Source organism: Bos indicus x Bos taurus, chromosome 23, assembly GCF_003369695.1.
Source record: "Bos indicus x Bos taurus breed Angus x Brahman F1 hybrid chromosome 23, Bos_hybrid_MaternalHap_v2.0, whole genome shotgun sequence".
NCBI lineage: Eukaryota > Metazoa > Chordata > Mammalia > Artiodactyla > Bovidae > Bos > Bos indicus x Bos taurus.
Genome location: NC_040098.1, coordinates 11053562 through 11074521, shown reverse-complemented (window position 1 = coordinate 11074521; position 20960 = coordinate 11053562). Strand labels below are relative to the sequence as shown.

Genomic DNA, 20960 nt, shown 5'->3' with positions numbered 1-20960 from the left:
ATTTTTAGAATAAACAAATTCTTAGAGACAGAAAGTAGAAGAGAGGTAATGAGAGGCTATAAGAGGGAATAGGAAGTTTTTGTTTAATGGGTACAGCTTCTGTTAGGGGCGATGAAAATGTTTTGGACATAGACAGATGCACAGTTTTATGGATGTAATTAGTGCCACTGGATTGTATACTTTAAAAGGATTAAGATGGTAAATTTCATGTTATGTTTATTTTACCACAATAAAAAAATAAAGTGGCAAATTATATGTGAAAACACTTGACTACAAAAATATTTTTAATTCAGCTTCTAAGTTCCACTGGCCACATTTTAAGTGTTCTACAGCCACATGTGGCTGGTAGCTACCAACCACCATACTGGACAGTATATAAATAAACTACTTGTAAGACCACAGAAAGTTCTATTAGATGGTTCTTATCTAGAAGCTAAAACCACCAGTTTCAAATGCAAGATGAATAATAAATGAGGAAAACAGGGAGAGAACTGTGTACTCAAGTAAAGAGCAAACTCTAGAGGCTGCCTTGGCATTCAGCTGCATTTTAAAATCATAAATAGGCAGTAGCTGTGTGCCTTTCTGAGCAACAGAAGAGTGTGTGGGGCCAGCACATTCTGCAAAGGTTTTAAGAGAATGAGTTTTAGAAATTAGGAGAATAGGCAACAGATAGAATATTGGAAAGAAACGGAGACCTGAGTCAGATACATTCGTATCCATCTTTTCTGGGTTCTTATAGCTTCCTCATCTATAAAAACAGGGGGCCCAACTAGATGTTTCTTAGCATCTTTCTAGATCCCCAAGTGGATAATTCTAGATTCTTAACTTTTATCTCATCAGTACCTAAAAAAAAAGAGGAAAAACTACTAAGTAACTTTCAGTCTGAAAGATTAAAACTAAAATTCAACTTGGTTAAAACTCTAGTTGTACTCAACACTGGATGCATAGTAGAATCAACTGGGGACTTGAAAAAGTAACAGAAAACACTTTCCTCTCCCCTTGTCAGGCAATCAAAGCTACATCCACACAGGTAGCAACTGACAAGAAGGGAGTTATACATATTACAAATACAAATCTCCCAAATTCAAGTTTCCTGATCCAGGAGAACATCTGCCTGAAAAGGAACCAAGTAGAAAAGGAACAGTGTATTACTAAAATAAAAATTTTGAAAAGAATTCTCATGTATTAAAAAAGAGAATCTCCTAGTAAAAAGCTTAAATGCTAGGTTTTCTTCCCAAAGCTCATAGAGGGAAAAGAAGTATGCATAAAAAGGAACACTTCTTACAGAGGCCAAAAGTTAGCATTTTAAAAGGGTTGATCCATCAATGGGCACCTGTAATGAGACAGAACCAAAGGCAATCACAACTGCTTTGAAACCTTTATACCAGTAGCCTGTCAAGGGGATCCATTCTTTACTAGCTGTTAAAAAAACTTTAATAAAACAAAAAAACACAGCCTTTAATGATTTTTAAGTAGACAATAAAGTGGGAAGGTGAAGGGGAGAAACTCTTCCCAAAGATCACTGATGAGGATGATGGCTAACATCTACTGGCAGGCCCTGCTCCCAGTCCTTTCCAGGTCACCTCACTGAATTCTCACATGAGGTATGTACTATGATCAGCATTTTACAGTTAAGGAAACCAAGAGACTGAGGTTACACAACTGGCTCAAAGTCAGAGGGCCGGAAATAAAAGAGCTAAGTAATATCAACCCTGGAAGTCTGATTCCAGAACACGTGCTCTTAACTAGCATGCTTTACTGTCCGTGTCTCTCCACCACTTTGTGGTGGACAGCTTGGTTGGACAGTTTGGTTGGACAGCTCAACCAAACTGGTGGAGAGCAGGTATGAGTGTCTGCGACCAACTGTAGATGGACATACGGAAATAAAGGAAAGGAAGGGGCAAGAGGAACAGAGAAGAACATCAGAGCAGAATGCTCAGGAAGACAGAGTAAAGAATGCAACTCAGAGGAAAAGGAAAATCACAAACTGTCCCTCATTCTCTTAGCTTAGACTACAATGTGTATGTCAAATTTCTAAGAAACAGGTATAAGGTAAATGAAACAAAGGATAAAGGGGAAACATTAGGTATTAAAATTAGAATCCAGGGATGAGAAGGAATAAGGTGAGCCATATAGGGAAATTATACTCTGTATCAATCCAGTAATATTCAGAGGGAAATTGACAGCTGAGGGAAGAGGCTTTTCATTTTCAGTTCATTAGCAAAATACATTCTAGCAGAAGACAGTTAGAATACGTGGATTGGTGAAATGAACATCACCGTCACCCCAGAAGTATGATCCCAACTGTAAGCCAGTGAACTGACATTCTGGTTTATAAACTCAGTGTGTCTGCTTAGGTGAGATGCTAAAACAGCTTTTAGGTCTCTAACTGTGATAGAACACAGGCAACGGCAGCATCTCTAAATGCTCAACCAAACTGGATGAATTTAACCAAATTTAACCAAATGAATTTAACCAAATTTAACCAAATGAATTTAACCAAATTTAACCAAATGAATTTAACAAAAATCTTCAGATCTAATTCTAGATATAAATTTAAAAATGTTTTCTTGCCTGAACATCTTCCCCAAGTGGAACTGATGAGGGTTACGACAAATCACATTTTGATGATATTATTACTAAACTGTGAAATGGGCATGCAGCAGATAGAAAAGGGACTAAAATAAAGGGGTTGTGATAAACTATAGACTAGACAATAAATCTGGAAGTAAATTAAAGTTTGGTTACAATCTGGGATAAAAACAAAGTCATGCTGAGGGGAGATAAAGGTACACGACAGGGTGACCTTATCTTCTTGCTTTTATTTGTTTTTGTTTTTATTTTATTTTATTTGTTTTTAAGCAACAAATATAAGAAGTCAGCAAGTGTATCATTACAAGGACCAAATACAGCCTTTTTAATACATAAACCAAATATAAAAGCAAGATATCCCTGATTTATAAATGGTTATCTTGTGCTCACTGAGTGTTGGTACAGACAGACTAAACCAGTCATTGAGGTTTAGAACTTCTCACCAACATACTCAGTTGCAGAATGGCTGTGGGAAGATTAATAAGGAACCTGCAGCAAAAAAGGTGACATATGAAAGATTTTAAAGGTTTGCCAGATTATGAGGAACTTTTCCAAATCATAAAAGTAAATTGCAGCCTCTTTCTTGGCAAGGCAAGATACTCTGCAGGAGGGCAGATCTCACAATGGACGATAGAAACAAGTAACGTTAAGTCCTTCCAAGAGACAGGTAAAAGCGATACACTTCCATGGACACTAAAATACAGACAAGAAACAAGAACCCAAAACTTTGTAAAGGATACGGTCTGTACCAGGAAACAACGTTCTTCCAGTCAACAGCTCGGCCATTATGCATCCCACTGACCAAATATCAACTGGCAAAATTAAAGAGAAATAAAAGTATATACAAAGTCACTCTTATCAAACTTGGCTACAAATGGAACTACAGCTGGGGCTGAAACACTCTAATTAATATTTAAGGTATCTGAAGTTCAACACTCATACTCAACATTTTTATACAAATAAATAAGCTAAAACCTTCACCAAAATTAAAGGGCTTCATAGGTGGGCTAGGTCAAAACACAGTTACGGCAAGAGAAATAAGCTGTTCACAAAGGGGCAAAGGTTTCTTACTGGTAGAAATGGTGGATTCTCCCAAGTAATATTGAAAGTTAATATTATGAACCCAATGTCTTCAGGTAGAATATGAATATGAAAGAATATGTTCAAAATAAGTAAAAAGCCAATTAAATCACAGAGTCTGAAAAACCCTACTTTCTCTGAGCAACTGAAATATCCTCTTTTTGTAGACTTAAATGTTTCCTGAGGGAAGAAAAAGAATGTTCCCTCCTACTCCCCCATCTCCACTTCTGGGAACCCCAAATATACCTAACATGGTATCAATAAGGCCCTAAGTAACCAGTTCAAGGAGTACCTGTCTGGTTGTAATGCATCCAGTTCAGCATGATCTCAGGAGCCCTGTACCACCTGGTGGCCACATAGCCTGTCATTTCATCATCTGTATGTCGAGCCAGTCCGAAATCCAAGATCTAATGAGAAAAGAGCAATCAGGCACTGAACAGTTCAACTCTTAAGGCTTGTAAAGCAGGAGGGAAAAAACTGTAGTACATAATAAAAAGCAAGAACAACAAAGCATCTGCATAACATATTTCCTGGTCCGTGCTTAGAATGCATGGGGAACACAGCAAGAATTTTAAAAAAAAAAAATGAAATTACAAAAAAATGAAACAAAAATGCTCTGCTTTTGCACTTATCCAAGAGCAATTAAAATATATGTTCCACACGAACATGAATATTCACAGCAGCTTTACACAGCTCTGAGGGGAAAAGCACTTGTGTCTATCAGTTGTCTTGTTTACTTGCCAAGTTGTTTCTGCCTCTTTTGCAATCCCATGGACTGCAGCCCGCCAGGCTCCTCAGTCCATGGTGTTTCCCAGATAAGAATACCGGACTGGGTTGTCATTTCCTTCTCCAGGGGATCTTCCCGACCCAGACCCAGGAATTGAACCCGTGTCTCCTGCACTGACAGGTGGGTTATTTATGGCTGAGCCACCAAGGAAGCCCTGTCTATAAACAGGTGATAGATAAACAAACTGTAGTACAGTCATAAAATGGATCTACTTGGCAACAAAAAGGAATAAACTACTGATACACACAATACAGATGGATCTCAATAATACTGCACTAAGCGAAAGTCAGACACACACAGAAAAATACTGTATGATTCCACTTGTATGAAACTCCAGAAAAGATAAATCTAGTGTCAGAAAGCAGATCAGTGGTCGTCTAAAGTAGGCGTAGAGGGGTGGGGACCAGCTAGGAAGGGGCACAAGGGAACTTTCTGGAGTGATGGATATGTTCTTTATCATAATTGTGCTGGTTACAGAGCTATAAAAATTTTCATATGTACACTTAAAAAGTTGCATTTTATTGTAAATTTTGTTTCCAAATAATTGAGTAACATGAGAAATGAAACAAAGAAAAAAATTCCAGAGCTGCTTGCTCTTTATAGATTATCTCTTGTTTGAATTATTTTGAAAGAGTGGGTTTCTGCCTTTTTTTTCTCTTCAGATCAGATCAGTCGCTCAGTCACGTCCGACTCTTTGCGACCCCATGAATCGCAGCAGGCCAGGCATCCCTGTCCAGCACCAACTCCCAGAGTTCACTCAGACTCACGTCCATCGAGTCAGTGATGCCATCCAGCCATCTCATCCTATGTCGTCCCCTTCTCCTCCTGCCCCCAATCCCTCCCAGCATCAGAGTCTTTTCCAATGAGTCAACTCTTCACATGAGGTGGCCAAAGTACTGGAGTTTCAGCTTTAGCATCATTCCTTCCAAAGAAATCCCACTGCTGATCTCCTTCAGAATGGACTGGTTGGATCTCCTTGCAGTCCAAGGGACTCTCAAGAGTCTTCTCCAGGACCACTGTTCAAAAGCATCAATTCTTCCGCACTCAGCCTTCTTCACAGTCCAACTCTCACATCCATACATGACCACAGGAAAAACCATAGCCTTGACTAGACAGACCTTTGTTGGCAAAGTAATGTCTCTGCTTTTGAATATGCTATCTAGGTTGGTCATAACTTTTCTTCCAAGGAGTAAGCGTCTTTTAATTTCATGGCTGCAGTCACCATTTGCTGTGATTTTGGAGCCCAAAAAAATAAAGTCTGACACTGTTTCCCCATCTATTTCCCATGAACTGATGGGACCGGATGCCATGATCTTCGTTTTCTGAATGTTGAGCTTTAAGCCAACTTTTTCACTCTCCACTTTCACTTTCATCAAGAGGCTTTTGAGTTCCTCTTCACTTTCTGCCCTAAGGGTGGTGTCATCTGCATATCTGAGGTTATTGATATTTCTCCCAGCAATCTTGATTCCAGCTTGTGTTTCTTCCAGTCCAGCATCTCTCATGATGTACTCTGCATATAAGTTAAGTAAACAAGGTGACAATATACAGCCTTGACGTACTCCTTTTCCTATTTGGAACCAGTCTGTTGTTCCATGTCCAGTTCTAACTGTTGCTTCCTGACCTGCATACAGGTTTCTCAAGAGGCAAGTCAGGTGGTCTGGTATTCCCATCTCTTGAAGAATTTTCCACAGTTTATTGTGATCCACACAGTCAAAGGCTTTGGCATAGTCAGTAAAGCAGAAATAGATGTTTTTCTGGAACTCTCTTGCTTTTTCCATGATCCAGCGGCTGTTGGCAATTTGATCCCTGGTTCCTCTGCCTTTTCTAAAACCAGCTTTATCTCAAGAGGACTGCTTTCTTGATATTCATACTATAATTCTCCTTTTTTATCACTAATATATTAGATTTCTAATTTAACTTCATTTTAGAATGAAAACAAGATACCTGATACTACCTTCAATATCACTCAAACTAAAGCTTACTAAATAAATCTCCAGTTTAAATTTCAAAGTCTAATGATATTCCTAAGGACAATATAATATGAAGTTCCAGATAAAAAGTCATGGCTTTATAAATTCATTCCCTTTATAAATTTGCCTGGCTAGTCAAACATATAATTACAAAGTGAAACAAACAATTACCAGTGTCACTTCATCCTACCTTCAGCTCACAGTCTTCATTCACAGCTAGATTACTAGGTTTTAGGTCCTAGGAAGCAAGAGAGGACAGGATCAACTTTATGATGCTTGATGAATTCTCTCCCTAAAGGTAATGATGAAGAGCTAAACATAAAAGACTTGATCCAGCTACAAACAATTTCCATTCTATAGTCACTACCTAGTTCTAATTAGCCTTAAATAGGTAAAACAAAACAAAAAACCTATACATCCTCTTTCTTTACTTAGTTTAAACCTAGAGTAAAGTTGCAATCAGTCAATATTTCAATAGCTAAAATACTTAGACTAGGATCTTGCTATCTCCCCACCGACCATCCCAATAATGTAATCAAAATACAATACCTACCCTGTGAATTATGTCGGCTGAATGTATATACTGTGAAAAAGCACACACACACACAAAAATAATCAGTGAAAGAAAAAGTTATCTCCAACCTCGTATCATATTATATGACATATCTGAAGTGCGTTTTTACTTTTTTATGAGTCAATAATGCTAGGATTAAGAGCAGGATTAGAAATCAGAACAAGTAATTATCAGTAGTCTATACTCTGACCATAACTATGATTTCTGTACCATCAACTCTATTCATAGAGCTGGAGTATGAGTGAAATACAGCTTTCAACCTATTTTCTGGTGGGTGCTCTAGAGCACAATAAGGACTCAAAGTTGCTAAATATTAAAGGGGGTTTAATTTAAAAACACTGTTTTTAAATTAACCCCTTTGAGGATATTCCCACCCCGCCCCCCCTTTTAACCCTCAAATTAACCCCTTTGAGGATATTTTCAAAGTTTCAACATGACACTCAACAGATATCAGATTATATCAAGAAATTATTATTACTGTTTAGATGTAATGAAGAGACCTTAACTCTCAGACATGCCTATATAGAAGTATCAAGGGGGTGGACCGATATGAGGTCTAGACTTGCCTTAAAATAATCCAGGGTTTAGGGGAATAGGAAAGGAACAAGATTAGCTGTATTTTGGTAATTGTGGTTGCTGAGTAAACACAGGGGTTCATTATACTACGATTGTACTTGTGATTATCGTATTTTAAATCTTCCATGAGAAAAGTCTTGTTTGTTTTCCCTTAAGCCCTAAATAGAAGGGAAAGAGGGAGAATTCATTTCTGAAAATTATTAGTCTGTACCTTGAGACCTCTGAGAATCTGGTAGATAAGGAACTGAACATGGTCATCTGTAAGCTTCTGACATTTCACGATGTTGTTCAGATCTGCCCCCATGAGATGGGTCACCAGGTACCTAAAAATTAATGGAGAGTTACACAATAATCCAGAACCTTAAGGAAGCTCTGATCTTCATAAGACTATCAGAAGTCCACTCAATAAGTACCACTGCTGCTGCTGCTAAGTCGCTTCAGTCGTGTCCAACTCTGTGCGACCCCATGGACTGCAGCCTACCAGGCTTCTCCGTCCATGGGATTCTCCAAGCAAGAACACTAGAGTGGGCTGCCATTTCCTTCTCCAATAAGTACCACAGTGACAGCTAAAAGCTTAGTAACTATTGATGGAGGGCTCATTTTCAACATCACTGTTCTAACTTTACTGCCTGTCGTCTATTTTTCTAAAAATTTTTATACTTGTTCCAACTTGCCATCTTTTCCTAGGTTCTCTAAAGACAAGAGAAAAAAAAAAGCAGGGACTTCCGTGGTGGCGGGTGCTTCTCTGGTGGCTCAGTTGGTAAAGAATCTGCCTGCAATGCAGGAGACCTGGGTTCGATCCCTGGGTTGGGAAGATCCCCTGGAGAAGGGTATGGCAAAACGGCATGACAACCTACTCCAGTATTTTTATGTGGAGAATACCATGGACAGAGGAGCCTGGCGGGCTACTGTCCATAGGGTCACAGAGAGTCAGACACGACTGAATGACTAACACTTTCACACTTTCTGTGGTGGTAGAGTGGATGAAAATCTGCCTGCCAATGCAGGGGACACGAGTTGGATCCTTGGCCCAGGAAGATCCCACATCCTATGGGCAACTAAAGCCTGTGAGCCATAACTACCAGAGCCTGCATGCCTAGAGGCTGTGCTCCACACCGAGAGAAGCCACTACAACGAGAAGCCTGTGTATCACCACGAAGAACAGCACCTGCTCACCACAAGTAGAGAAAGTCCTAGTGTAGCAACAAAGACCCAGTGCAACCAAAAATAAAAGTAATTATTAAAGAAAAAAAGAGAAGATGGAGATTGGAATGATATCCATGTTTGCATCAGTTTTCTTAAAAACGATATTATTGCATGAGAAATGTACGCTATAACTAAATGCATGGCCATATTTTTAAATCCACTGTTACATTTTCCACTTCATATTGCAGGGTCTAAAATAGGAGTATCTTCAAATAAACTTATTTACAAAACAGAAACAGACTCACAGACATAGAAAACAAACTTATGATTACCAAAGGCAGGGGGGGAAGGATAAATTAGGAGTTTTTGGATTAGCCGATACAAACTACTATATATATCTGAATCACTTTGCTGTATACCAGAAGCTAACACAACATTGTAAATCAACTACACTTTGGTTAAAAAAAAATAAAAATATCTTTAAATTTTCAAATTATAACTCTTCTTTTTTAGGAATGACTGGAAAAAGGATGCTGGCCACTGACAATATTCCTGCACTTACTTTAATGAAATATTTTATCTACAAGGCAGTCAGACGTTCTAGTTTCTCCTCACAGGTGCGGCGCTGCATATTTTTCATCCTGTCCTCACGTCACAGGATTAGGGAATGATGACATTCAAGCCCAACAGGTTTACCACAGATATTCTAGATGCAGTGCCCCACCCACTCATTACTGTATCACACTGCTGTGGGAACATAAAAACCACACTTAGTACTAAACAAGTGGAATTTTTAAAAATTCGGTTAGGTTTTATCTACTAGAAGAATCATTACCCATTCCTGAGGCGGAATGTATATCAGCTGAGCTATTAAAAGAGAGTCTGATTTCATTTCTCTTCAATTACTATTTTTTTTAATATGTTATTTTTGTCTGTTTGTTTTAGGCCACCACATGGTTTACAGGATCTTAGTTCCCCAGCCAAGGACTGAACCCAGGGCCTTGGTAATGAAAGCGTGGAGTCCTAACCACTGGAACACCAGCAAATTCCATTTTTATTTTTGATAAATTTGGAAGAAAAGAAACCAAGCCAGCAATTTAAATATACTATTAATGCCTTACATGGCTATATATGTGTATGACCTGTCTTCACACACACCCCACTATATTTATTACTTTCTTTCCTCAAACAAGAATTTTTTTTTCCTATTTCTTAATTTCACTGTTCAGCTATTATGGTCAGTTCACAATTTCATGAAGAGTAATAGGATTTAGCATAGATGTAACCTTAAGATTTTAGCACTTCATATATATATATATATATATTTAAAGATTTTTAATTATTTATTTATTGCATTTCTGGCTGCACTGGATCTCTGTTGCTGTGTGGGCTTTCTCTCACTGCAGCAAGCGAGGGCTACCCTCTTTAGTTGCGGTGTGCAGGCTTCTCACTGTGGTGGCTTCTCTTGCAGAACACGGCCCCAGAGCACAGGTTTAGTAGTTGTGGTGCACAGGCTTAGCTGCTCCGAGGCATGTGGAATCTTCCGGACCAGGGATCGAACCCATGTCCCCTGCACTGCAAAGCAGATTCTTAACCACTGGACCACCAGGGAAGTCCAGCACTTCATATTTTTAAAACTTGCATGTTTGTTTATATTGCCTTGAGCAAAGATAACTCTAAACGTCATTTAAACTATGCTGGATGTTTTGAAATGTTTTCATAAAGGTTGTTCTGACTTAAGGGATGTTCCAAGCTCAACATAACATAACCAAACGCATTAGTGCTTATTCCATGCCAACCACTATTTATTATGCCTGTGTCTCATACACTCTTCCCAACAACTCTGTAAATTTTATTAGTATTACCATTTTGTAGAGGAAGAAACACAGACAAAACAAGTATATATTATCTGTTCAAGGTTAAAAGAGAGGTCATGTCAGGGGCTGAATCCAAAACTGGTCTGATCTCAAAGACCATGATCTTAAATCACAGCCCATACAGCCTCCAAGTTCTTCTAGATGACACAGAATTTAAGTCAAGAGAATGATTTAAGTTATACAAATATTGCAATATTCTATCCTAATCAATCCAGAGAAGGCAATGGCACCCTACTCCAGTACTCTTGCCTGGAAAATCCCATGGACGGAGGAGCCTGGTAGGCTGCAGTCCATGGGGTCGCTAAGAGTCGGACACGACTGAGCGACTTCACTTTGACTTTTCACTTTCATGCGTTGGAGAAGGAAATGGCAACCCACTCCAGTGTTCTTGCCTGGAGAATCCCAGGGACAGGGGAGCCTGGTAGGCTGCCGTCTATGGGGTCACACAGAGTCAGACATGACTGAGGTGACTTAGCATAACATAGCATCCTAATCAATCACTGTATTTTTAATCCCAGATTGATACACAACCCAGCAAATATGAGAACACTGCGAAAAACTGGTTAATACTGTGGAATCAAGATTTCCCTCAGAAAATCTGGGATAATAGTTGCCATACCCATAATACCAATTATAAAAATTTGCAAGGCTTAGGTTAAGGAAAAGGGAATCCAACTTTTGTTTTATAAGACTGTTTTGCAAATAATTACATTTTATGACACTGAATAGTGAGAGGGTTATTCTTTCAACTTTCAAAAATATTCTATTTTTGAGGAGAAAAGGTAAACAGAAGAAATGCTGTTCTGTGTGATTCTCTCTAGAGTCTATCTTAATTTGTCTTGAAATAAAACCTAAAGATCTTAAGTCTACACTGGCAGTGCTAGTTCAGACAGGTGTTAAGCAGTATTACCAAAGCAAAGAGTAATTTTAAGTCTAAGTATTGTGTTTAAATAGTTACCAACAACTCAAGAAATTCTATATAGTCAGAAGACCACTGACTGCACAGCCTGAGAGAGCGTATGCTTTTGGTTGGAATATTCCACCACCATGTAATTCCCTTTAAATGCCCTCCCATCAGAGACCGCATCCATTTTATCACTAAAATTTCCAGACAGCAAGAGACTGTCAAGACATTATGTAAGTACATAAGGTTAATCAGTCTATACAGTAATAATTGTCAAACATTGCTCCTAGGCTCCAGTCAAACCAACTGAACCACATTATTCATGGCAGACCTGTTTGGCAGGAACTAACCTAATCACTACATGTTGTTTCCATGAAGCCCAGAAGACCAATCCGAGACAACCAATTGTCAAATTCCAACTCGTCACATACAGCAAGGTTTTCGAAATAAATTTTGCAACAGTGGACAAAAGCAAGTGTCATGAAAAGTTACCGAATGCTTATGGAAGACACGTCAACTTTTAAAAGCAGTGAACAAGGGAGTGTGACGAAAATGTAGGTAGGCACATTTTAAATAAGTCAATCCCAAAGGAGCATTAATAGATGCCACATACTTTCTACACTATTAGTCCCTGGGAAGCAAATTTAATTACATTTTAGTCAAGACGTGCCTATTATTGTTGGTGTTCATGCACGTGTGCATGCTAAGTGGCTTCAGTCATGTCTGACTCTTTGTGACCCTATGAATTATAGCCCACCAGGCTCCTCTGTCTGTGGGAATTTTCCAGGCAGAATGCTGGAGTGGGTTGCCATGCCTTCCTTCAGGGGATCTTCCCAACCCCTGTGTCTCTTACATCTCCTGCATTGGCAGGCAAGCGCCACCTGGGAAGCCCCATTGGTGTTCATACACTTCCAATAATTAAATCCAACCAACAGCTGGAAAGCTATCTAGTTCCCCCACATTTAAAAAGGAATTAAGTAAGTAGGACTTTATTAGTCTGAAGGCTGAAAATATGATTTCACAGCCCGATGATACAAATTCTGCTTGCCACTTTTCTTGGGAAGATAGTCTCCTTTAAACTTAAACTACACAAAGCATAAATGATCACTTCTCCAAGTAAAATGTACTGTAACAACAAAAAGGCAGAACTCTACAATAAGCGGTTTCCAGTACTCTAGACAGCACCCTTTGCAGAGCTTCATTTATTAATCACTTCTTGGAAAACATACAACTGTGAAGACTCCTACTCTACTGCCCCCACTCCCCCGCCTTTAAAGCATAATACAATCAGAAAGAAACTATGCAGAAAAAAATCTATAGTTTGGCATTTCTACTTCTGTTGGCCCTATTTGACAAAGAAATTATCAGAAAGGAAAAGAAGCATATCCATATTAAAACAAAGTATTTAAAATAATCATAAAGATTGACAATTTGTAATGACATGCTTCTGAAATACATCCAATGACTCTTGGATGAAAAGAGCAGATAGAGTGATTCTATAAAAATGAAAAACAGATCATCTCACTCTTCTCAAAAGGCTTCTCTTTCACTTAAAGACAAAATTCCTTTCAGCGGCAGATAAACCCATACATGAACCAGGATCTTGCTCCCAGTAATCTTTCTCCTTTCTTCACCTGCTTCTCTCCCCTGCGCTCACTTAGCTCCACACTGGCCTCCTCACTCCAGCCATGCAGGTCCCCTTGCTGCAGCTCCAACACAGCACGCAGTCTTCTGCCTCAGGACCTTTGCACTGGCTCGTCCCTCTGCCTGGAATGCTCTTCTCCCACATATGTACAAGTCTAGTTTTTGTACTTCTTCAAATTTTCCTTAAAATTCACCTTCTCAATGAGGTCTATCCTTACCACCCCTTTGAAAATTGTCTCTGCCCCCTGCCCTCACATGCCCGATAATCCCTCTTCCTTGTTCTACTTTTCTTCTTGTCCACAGCATTACTGCCTGCTAAATGCTATCCAATTTCCTCTTACATGCTCATTGTTTATTGCTATCTATCTGTACAATGTTCAAGGAGGACAGGGCTCTTTTTTGTTTGTGTAGTATCTAAAGTACCTAAAAACACTGTCTAGCAGATGTCAGGCACTCAATTACCACTGAATTGAATGACCCAGAACAACTCATATAGCATTACTAGTAAGACCAGGAAAGGGCATATCTTTCTGAGATACTCATGCCAAAGATCTTATCTGGTAAACAGACCAGACTCTTCTAATGTAAGGGGTAAAAGCACCAGCAGCCAGGCAGGCAGCTTAGCCAGTTTATTTCACAACAAACTACTCTCCTCATTTGACATGGAGATTACTGAAAGGTGCCCCCTACATTACCTCCAACAAACAAACCAGACTCAAAATATTACCGTATGGTCTATATTCCAGGATAAAACAAAAAAGTTAGTCAAAAGAGAATGCACTGGGCATGAATTCAGACAACTAGATTGCCAACGAGTCATAAACTAGAAAGCACAAGGTTATTCATTCGTTCAACTGCTCCATGAACAAATCCTTATTGTCGAGCACTGGGAGTATTAACAGTGGAAAAGATACAGAATTTAGATAGGAGGAAGGCCTATATACACATGTAATAGAGCATGATTAGAACTATAAAAGGGGGCATCAAGGAGCTGGAGAACACACAGGGGAGGGCTACAACTCAGGATTATGAAGCAATTAATTAGGGAAAGTTTTCTTGAGGGTCTCAAACTAAAAGCCAGACCTTGAAGCTGCTTTACCTTTTTCAACAGCTAATCTGAGAAAAAGAGGGCATCTTACTGATTGTATCAGACAAAAATGGAACGGTATTTTCTTAAAGGATGTATAATTTGTTTAGATTTCAAAGGTGAGTCTGTGACAACACCTACATGCTTTACCAACTCTCTATGCTCATTTTAGCAGACCTCTCTGATAAGGATATAAATTTCAAATATAACTGTTAATACAGATAACTCATTCATCTTTCTCCCAGGTTGCTTCTGTTCTTGTATTACCTATCTTGAGCACTCAACCTATTTTCAAAGAATAAGTATTTCTGTAAGTTCAAGCCACTGGGCTAGGAATTTCTTTCAGTGATGGAGGAAAGCACTATTTCCAAGCCAACAATGCCAATCAGTCAAATTAGGAAAACAACTCTCCTCTGCTACACACATACACACACATACAAAATCAGAATTTAGTAACAATTTTTATTCAAGTACAAAAGAAAAATTAAGGGTTATCTACTCCTTTAATTGTCTCCATTTCACAGAAATCTCTTTTTTCTGTATAATTTACACATTTCCTTCTTTGACTATCTGGAATATACTTCAAGCTCTACATAAAATCCTTACTCATCTGTTTCTTCAAATACAGTTATTACCTTCTTTAGAGGTTTTCCTCCACTAAGGTTCTCTCATAGTCTGAGATCACTTAATACCCTGTACACTGCTATGACATGGCCAATTTGACTTTGTCCTTTTAAGTTATTGTAGGTAAGCATTTAATGCTTCATCTTATTAATGAGACCATATGCAACTAAAGGCCTTTAGTTTTGACATCGTGTCTATTCAAGAAGGGTCAGCAAATATCCAAATAATAGAGCTCCGATCAATAAAAATGTAGTTAGAAATAGAGCCAAAAAGAATTAAGATATGTACAATTTTATTTGTGGTATTAAATAATTCAGTTCATCTCTCTCAACTTCTGAAAATTTATAACTACCAAAGACTGAACAAGAAAGAAAATAAACTCCCTGCTCTAATAATAGAACTTACAAGCTAGAGGGAGAAGACAGAGAATAACGAACACATGATGATAAAATTTGCTAAGAACAAGCAGCATAAGGAGTAGGCCCCGACAGTGTAGTATTTCAGCTAGGATGGTGAGGGGGAAAAAAGCTTCTGATGAAATGACCTTTCATAGAGTCTTGAAGGAAATGAAGGAGCCAGTCATGTGGATATGTGGGGAGAGTGTTTCAAGTCAACACTAGAAAGCCGGGCAAAGGTCCTACCGAGAATGTGGATGTCTGTATTCAGGGAAGAATAGAGAAGCCAGAGCGGCTGGAATGGAGAGAGTGAGTGGGGAAAGTACTGGGTGAGGTCAGAGAGTGTACAGGAGCAAAAATCATGCAGGATCTTTCAGAACCTCCAGCCTCTATTTTGTTTGGTCATTTAAACTGCTCTTCTCTCCAATTAACAAGAGTCTCAATCTATCATCAAGGATCATGTCTATTTTATTTGCTACATTCTCCAGAGAATGAATACTTAAATATAAATCTAGAAATGTCCTTTACCTATTCAGTATAATCAGCAACTTTTACACTGATATAAAAGGCTGCACCTAGTAGTTGAGCAATCATGGCTAAATAAACTAGGTAATTATCTGTCCATTGGCTTTCACTAAAACAATGGCTGCTGACTGACCCTGTTATAGGTCTTCTGCTAAATCACAGTAGAATCGAAAATCTCACTTCCACACCTTTTCACCAAGAGAGATAAGGAACTGTAACAAGGGGAGTAACAAACCCTGGATGGGAAGCTGTAAAATAAGGGGGGGAATGGCAGAAAATAGTATGCAAAGACTTGGCTATTTCAAGATTCTGGATTTCTATTGGCAAGTAAATATATGCAGAATGCATATACAGGGCTTCCCTTGTGGCTCAGACGGTAAAGAGTCTGCCTACAATGCGGGAGACCCGGGTTCGATCTCTGGGTCAGGAAGATCCCCTGGAGAAGGAAATGGCTAAACCCACTCCAGCATTCTTGCCTGGAAAATCCCATGGATGGAGGAGCCTGGTGGGCTACAGTCCATAAGGTCATAAAGAGTTGGACACAACTGAGTGACTTCACTAAGGCATATGCATGCCACCTCCTGCCAAATATTACCAACAAGAAGCAAACAGAAATGTCCAAATGATATCTAATCATTAAAAATATCTAGCTATATCTTATAAAATTTTGTAATCTGTACAACCACATCACATGGCAGTCAAGAACAACTTGGTGGACTCATCTTCTAACTCCACATTTTCCAAACACCAGGTCTATCAGATTCCGTGACTGAACATCGCTTCTAACGATCAGAACTCACCACCTATTTATTATTCCCTTCTCAAAAGTATAGTCTTACAGATGAAGGTATGTGGGGTGCCTAAATAACTAGAAATTTAAAATTCAGTAAAAAGTTGAATATGCAGATGACACCACCCTTATGGTAGAAAGTGAAGAGGAACTAAAAAGCCTCTTGATGAAAGTGCAAGAGGAGAGTGAAAAAGTTGGCTTAAAGCTCAACATTCAGAAAATAAAGATCATGGCATCTGGTCCTATCACTTTGTGGGAAATAGATGGGGAAACAGTGGAAACAGTGTCAGACTTTATTTTTCTGGGCTCCAAAATCACAGCAGATGGTGACTGCAGCCATGAAATTAAAAGACGCTTACTCCTTGGAAGAAAAGTTATGACCAACCTAGATAGCATATTCAAAAGCAGAGACATTGCTTTGCCAACAAAGGTCCGTGCAGTCAAGGCTATGGTTTTTCCAGTGGTCATGTATGGATGTGAGAGTTGGACTATGAAGAAGGCCGAGCGCCGAAGAATTGATGCTTTTGAACTGTGGTGCTGGAGAAGACTCTTGAGAGTTCCTTGGACTGCAAGGAGATCCAACCAGTCCATTTTGAAGGAGATCAGCCCTGGGATTTCTTTGGAAGGAATGATGCTAAAGCTGAAACTCCAGTACTTTGGCCACCTCATGTGAAGAGTTGACTCACTGGAAAAGACTCTGATGCTGGGAGGGATTGGGGGCAGGAGGAGAAGGGGACGAGAGAGGATGAGATGGCTGGATGGCATCACCGACTCGATGTACGTGAGTCTGAGTGAACTCTGGGAGTTGGTGATGGACAGGGAGGCCTGGCGTGCTACGATTCATGGGGTCGCAAAGAGTCGAACACGATTGAGCGACTGAACTGAACTGAACTGAACAAGTTGAAGTGTATGATAAATGTAAAGTGCTAACTGAAATGTAAAGGGACAAATACACATAACACAAGATTTAAAGCCAACTATAAATATGCAAAATAGAGATTTTAATTAGCACAGAAAATTCTTGTTCAAAATTACTGTCTGCTCTAAACACAGCAGCCTGCAGAATCATTTGAGCCTCAGTCTTCGTTTACGCCATTTTAATGTGCATTTGAATGCGTTTAGGAAGTGCAGGTACTGTGTTGCATAACACTGAGCCTACGATATACCAGTTTTCTCAAAGTATTTAAATTTGCACACTCTGCAACTGTCAGTGAAGATGTTTGACCTCCTGTGCAAATTCCAAAATGACTTTGGAAAACACTGAAATAACCACAGTCTTAAAAGAGCACTAATTTTTTTCTCAGTGATACATACATCATAAAAAGATAACAATGAAACATTTCCCAAAAGATATCCTTTAGGTTCATCATTATATTTTCACGGATTCTCTGGGATTGAAAACACTTCAGAAGTGAACCCCCCCAATTTTCATCCTTTTACAGACATTAACTGGGACCCAAAGAGGCAAAGTGACCTGTCCAAGGTCTTATAGCCAACTGTTAAACTGGTTCCAAAAGTGTCTTTAACTTATTTCCCCAACAAGATTGTGATTTCATCAGGGAAAAGACCAGTGTTTCTGATTATCCTGAGCCCTGTTCTAACACTCAACATACAGTACTGAGATTTGCCCCCGACAGGTGAACTAAGATCTTGTTTATAAAGAATCATGACCCAAATCACACAGTGTTGTATTGCAGTTATATCTCAATAAAGCTGGAAATTAATAAGTAAATAGAACCTAGCTCCTGTTAAGTAGAAAGAATACATTCCTGCTTGGTGTTTGTTGAATGAATGAAGAAATAAATGCAACTTCTGTTCAATGGGTATGCTTGTAGTCAATGGGCCTTCAAAAGGATAAAAGAGCCAACAGGCCCTACAATGGATAAAACTTAACCTCTCAAAGACACAAGCCTTATATGCTTGTTGACACAGGGAAAACAGGCTTGTAATCCACTTTCATATGCCTGAGAGAGGCAAAATACAGCATTAGCCCAGGTCAACAAATCAATTCCTTTCTTAAAAAAAGAAAAAGTCAATCCTCATCACACCTAACATTTTGAGCTAGAGCTCAATCCTGATTCAAATGTTTTCCAAGTATATTATTAATACTTTAGCAATTTTTCCACACGTAGAATATAAAAAAATCATCATTCCTAGGGCAGTGAGAATATACTGTAACATATTATAATGGTATGACATTATACATTTGTCTAAATCCATAGAACGTACAATACTAAGAGTGACTCCTACAATAAACTATGAACTCTGGGTAATTATGATGCATCAAATAGCTTCATTCTTGGTAAAAAAAAAAAAAAATATATATATATATATATATACACACATATATCATTCTTGTTGAATGATGTTGATAATGGGGAAAGCTCTCAATTTTGTGGTAAACTTAAAGCTGCTCTAAAAAATTAATTCCTCAAAAAAGTAAAAATTAATTAATGTAAAGGAAAAAAAAAAAGCAGTTGCAATATTCTCTTCTCCAAGCACAGTCTACAGCAGGACTCAATAACTTGCAACACACATGCCCCTGCCGGGGTAGCACCCAGTAAGGAGGCTTTATAGTAATGTCAAGCAGGGCTCAGGAAGCACAGATGTTCTTAGTTATTATCTTTTTTTCCCTTCCTTTGCTCGAGTCTCAAACTTTCATCAGCAGGATCAAGGTTAATGTGGGTGGGAGTTCTTGCACTTAGACCAGATTCCCCTTTTCTCACCGTCTACTCTCAGTCATATCACATGCCTTAAACTAACCTCAAGTGGTGGGAAATTTTTTGTTACCTTTCCTCCTTCTCTATTTAATATTCTACATTTCTTTTCCCCTTTCATTAGACAGAACACACAAGCTCAAACATAGTATATCTCCCCCACCTGCCAAGCTTGCTCTCTGGGAAATGGGCACTTGGCCTAGGATAAGGGAAGGAGAAACTGAACTCAGGATGGGTGGAGTTAAGTTCATCCCTGGCGTCAACAGAGAGTAGAGGCTGTGGAAGGGCAGCCAGGGTCTGCAATTTCTCACAACAGTCATCCTTTCCAGAAATACCAAAATTTCAATAGGACAAAACATGTAACTCTGAATTCGAGGTGTTCCTTCTCTTGTATGGTATAGCCTATCTGTGAATCGGGGACCAGAGGGAGGTATGCTAATTCAGATTTCGGGAAAGGAACAACAGAGAACTCACACAGGAGCAACTCCCACAACACCTTCTGGACTCTATTGTGCACTCACACATGTGCAACCTGGGCGTGTGAGAGCACTACTGCCCCACGCGAGGGCACTACTGCCAGTGCAGTCAGGAGCCAGTGAGTAAACACTCCCATCTGAGCCGCATTCCATACAGCTTTCTACAAGACCTTGGTAATTTTCATCCCAGTTGCCCACAATGGTGACCAACTTAATAACGTATTCTCATAGCAGCTTTCTCTCCTTCCCTGTTTCATTTTCCCTAGACCCTGACTACTGGTTCCCAAGAATCTCAGGCCCTGCTTTCCAGGTGTTCCAGGCTAAGGCAACAGAGGTGGTCACAAAACTGGGGCAATCAGCACTATCTATCAGCTGTCTAAACTCGTGACGCTGGCCCCTTGTCCCTGAACAGAAATCCAATACTTCAAAGATCAGCATGTATTTCCCATAGGATAAAAGAAATGGAAGAAACCATATGGAACGGGGCTCCACTACATTTCCTGATGTAACATACCCTTTTAAAAGCTAGGACAGACAATTTGAGAATAAAAATCATGCTAAAAACTCCCTATACTCTTCTCCGTGGAACTCTTGCCAGAACCCACCACTGTCTCTCCAAATAGGGAACAACGTGCCTGAGATGGTGAAAATACGAATATATACCACCCAAATGCACTCTTCTGTATCCATCCCCCATCCCCCAGAAGAGTTGGGTGACAGGAATAAAGAATCTAAATCTAATACTGCAAAGTGGTTCAAGAGTAAAAATGGGCTGGTAATCGTCAAACTCTAGCTGAGAAGGCAAACACAGAAGATTTACTCACACATCATTGAATTCCTCCAGAGACCTTGCAGGTGTGAAAACATCCAACAGACCAATTACCTGTGAGAAAACATAAAAATCAAACAGCAAATAAATATTGAACTTATCCACCATTTATTTTAATAGGAAATAATTCCTATTAAATCCTGCTCCTAGTTCAGTAACGTCACATCCTCATATACTTAATGGCTCCAATTCATGTTTTACCCAAATTATACTTTTGCCTCTTATTTGTCAAACATCACTTTTCATAATAAACCATTAAAATCTTCATGTCTTTAGAATTTAGTCACGTATAGCCATTAGCTTATCAGGAAGCAAAAAGATTTAGGACTCAACTTACACAGGCACTAATAGTTTAACGATTAACAGA

At 39.1% G+C, this 20960-nt stretch overlaps 1 protein-coding gene across 3 annotated transcripts in view; it reads right to left on the bottom strand.

Moving 5' to 3' along the window:
* The window catches only part of MAPK14 (mitogen-activated protein kinase 14), a 75431-nt gene that overhangs the window by 22104 nt on the left and 32367 nt on the right, over positions 1 to 20960 (bottom strand). For all 3 annotated transcript variants that reach the window (XM_027525299.1, XM_027525300.1, XM_027525301.1), the window contains exons 3-8: positions 20589 to 20647; positions 7791 to 7902; positions 6983 to 7012; positions 6620 to 6667; positions 3965 to 4079; positions 3333 to 3404 (exon numbers count right to left, since the gene is read on the bottom strand). In XM_027525299.1, coding sequence (XP_027381100.1) covers positions 3333 to 3404; positions 3965 to 4079; positions 6620 to 6667; positions 6983 to 7012; positions 7791 to 7902; positions 20589 to 20647 — 436 coding nt within the window. The remainder of the gene's footprint in view (positions 1 to 3332; positions 3405 to 3964; positions 4080 to 6619; positions 6668 to 6982; positions 7013 to 7790; positions 7903 to 20588; positions 20648 to 20960) is intronic.